At 38.2% G+C, this 1,116-nt stretch overlaps 1 protein-coding gene and 1 long non-coding RNA gene across 16 annotated transcripts in view; one reads left to right on the top strand and one right to left on the bottom strand.

Moving 5' to 3' along the window:
- Positions 1-1,116, top strand: part of stxbp5l (syntaxin binding protein 5-like) — a 179,085-nt gene that overhangs the window by 121,715 nt on the left and 56,254 nt on the right. For all 15 annotated transcript variants that reach the window (XM_024286619.2, XM_024286616.2, XM_024286613.2 and 12 more), the window contains exons 9-10: positions 508-583; positions 810-964. In XM_024286619.2, the coding sequence (XP_024142387.1) occupies positions 508-583; positions 810-964 (231 nt within the window). The remainder of the gene's footprint in view (positions 1-507; positions 584-809; positions 965-1,116) is intronic.
- LOC112155136 overlaps positions 1-1,116 on the bottom strand; it is a 36,598-nt gene that overhangs the window by 3,821 nt on the left and 31,661 nt on the right. The window lies entirely within an intron of this gene.

Here is a 1,116-nt window from a genome sequence, read left to right as displayed (position 1 = left end):
TTTTCTGGTTACTATCTAGTGCACACCAGTTAGTAACCAGAAAAAAAATATTTTTGCTTCAGTTTTTTGAAAAAAAAAAATGTTTTTATACCTCAAATTTCTTTTCTTTAATGTCCCTTTAGGGCCTCCGTACCTTGATGAGTAATACACATCATCAATAATTAATTAAATTTTTATATTTTCTAAATGTTCCCCACCATTTGGTTGAGCAGGCAGTTAAAGGGTTAAGGGATAAAAAGCTTCACCGTCCCATTCACCCACACAAACACACATTCACACACTGATGGCGACTCCGCTGCCCAACACTGGCACCAGCCGTAACTACAAGGAGCAAGGGCGGGAATTGAACCGGCGATGTTCCGATCAGTCAACCGCTCTACTTCTACACCACAGCTATAATTAGAATATCCTTCTATTCTTTACTTCTAACAAATGAAGTACAAAGGTGTGGTAAATATATTTAAAGTTCTACCACCTATGTTAAAAACGCTTTGTGTTCTCTAACAGGAAAGATACAAAAAGATGGAAGAAAGGAGTCGTGTAAACCCATTCTTAAAGTGGAGTACAAGACCTCCAGGAGCAGGTTTGTAATTCTAACATTTGAATTTCTAAAAATCCATGAATAATTCTGACTGAATTAGGGTGAAAAATAACCTTTTCCTAGAATAATGTTTGTTTCTGAGACTAAACTCTGTCATCTAACTTTCTTTGCTCTGAGAAAGCATCCTTATTCCTTTTCTAATAATTTCATGAAACTGAAAAGTCACCAAAAAGTTTTACTGCCTAAAGTCATTCTTCCTTCACAACAGCGAACCATTTGTCATCTTCTCTGGGGGGCTCTCCTATGACAAAGCCGGGCGGCGGCCCACATTAACCATCATGCACGGCAAAGCCATCACTGTCCTGGAGATGGACCATCCCATCGTGGAGTTCATGGTTCTCTGTGAAACTCCATACAACAATGGTGAGTCCGAACATTTGTTTGAAAGGCCTGTTTTTATTTACTTCTGTGTATCTGGAGACAAATGTGATGTACTTAAAGGTTTTCAACATTAAAGCTCATAATCATAACAAGAGACTGAAGCAGTTTAGAAGGCACAATATTAGCAAATGCCA

The sequence above is a fragment of the Oryzias melastigma genome, linkage group LG21, assembly GCF_002922805.2.
Source record: "Oryzias melastigma strain HK-1 linkage group LG21, ASM292280v2, whole genome shotgun sequence".
Taxonomy (NCBI): domain Eukaryota; kingdom Metazoa; phylum Chordata; class Actinopteri; order Beloniformes; family Adrianichthyidae; genus Oryzias; species Oryzias melastigma.
Note: the sequence above shows the minus strand (reverse complement) of the source record. Positions and strands in the feature narration are given on the sequence as shown.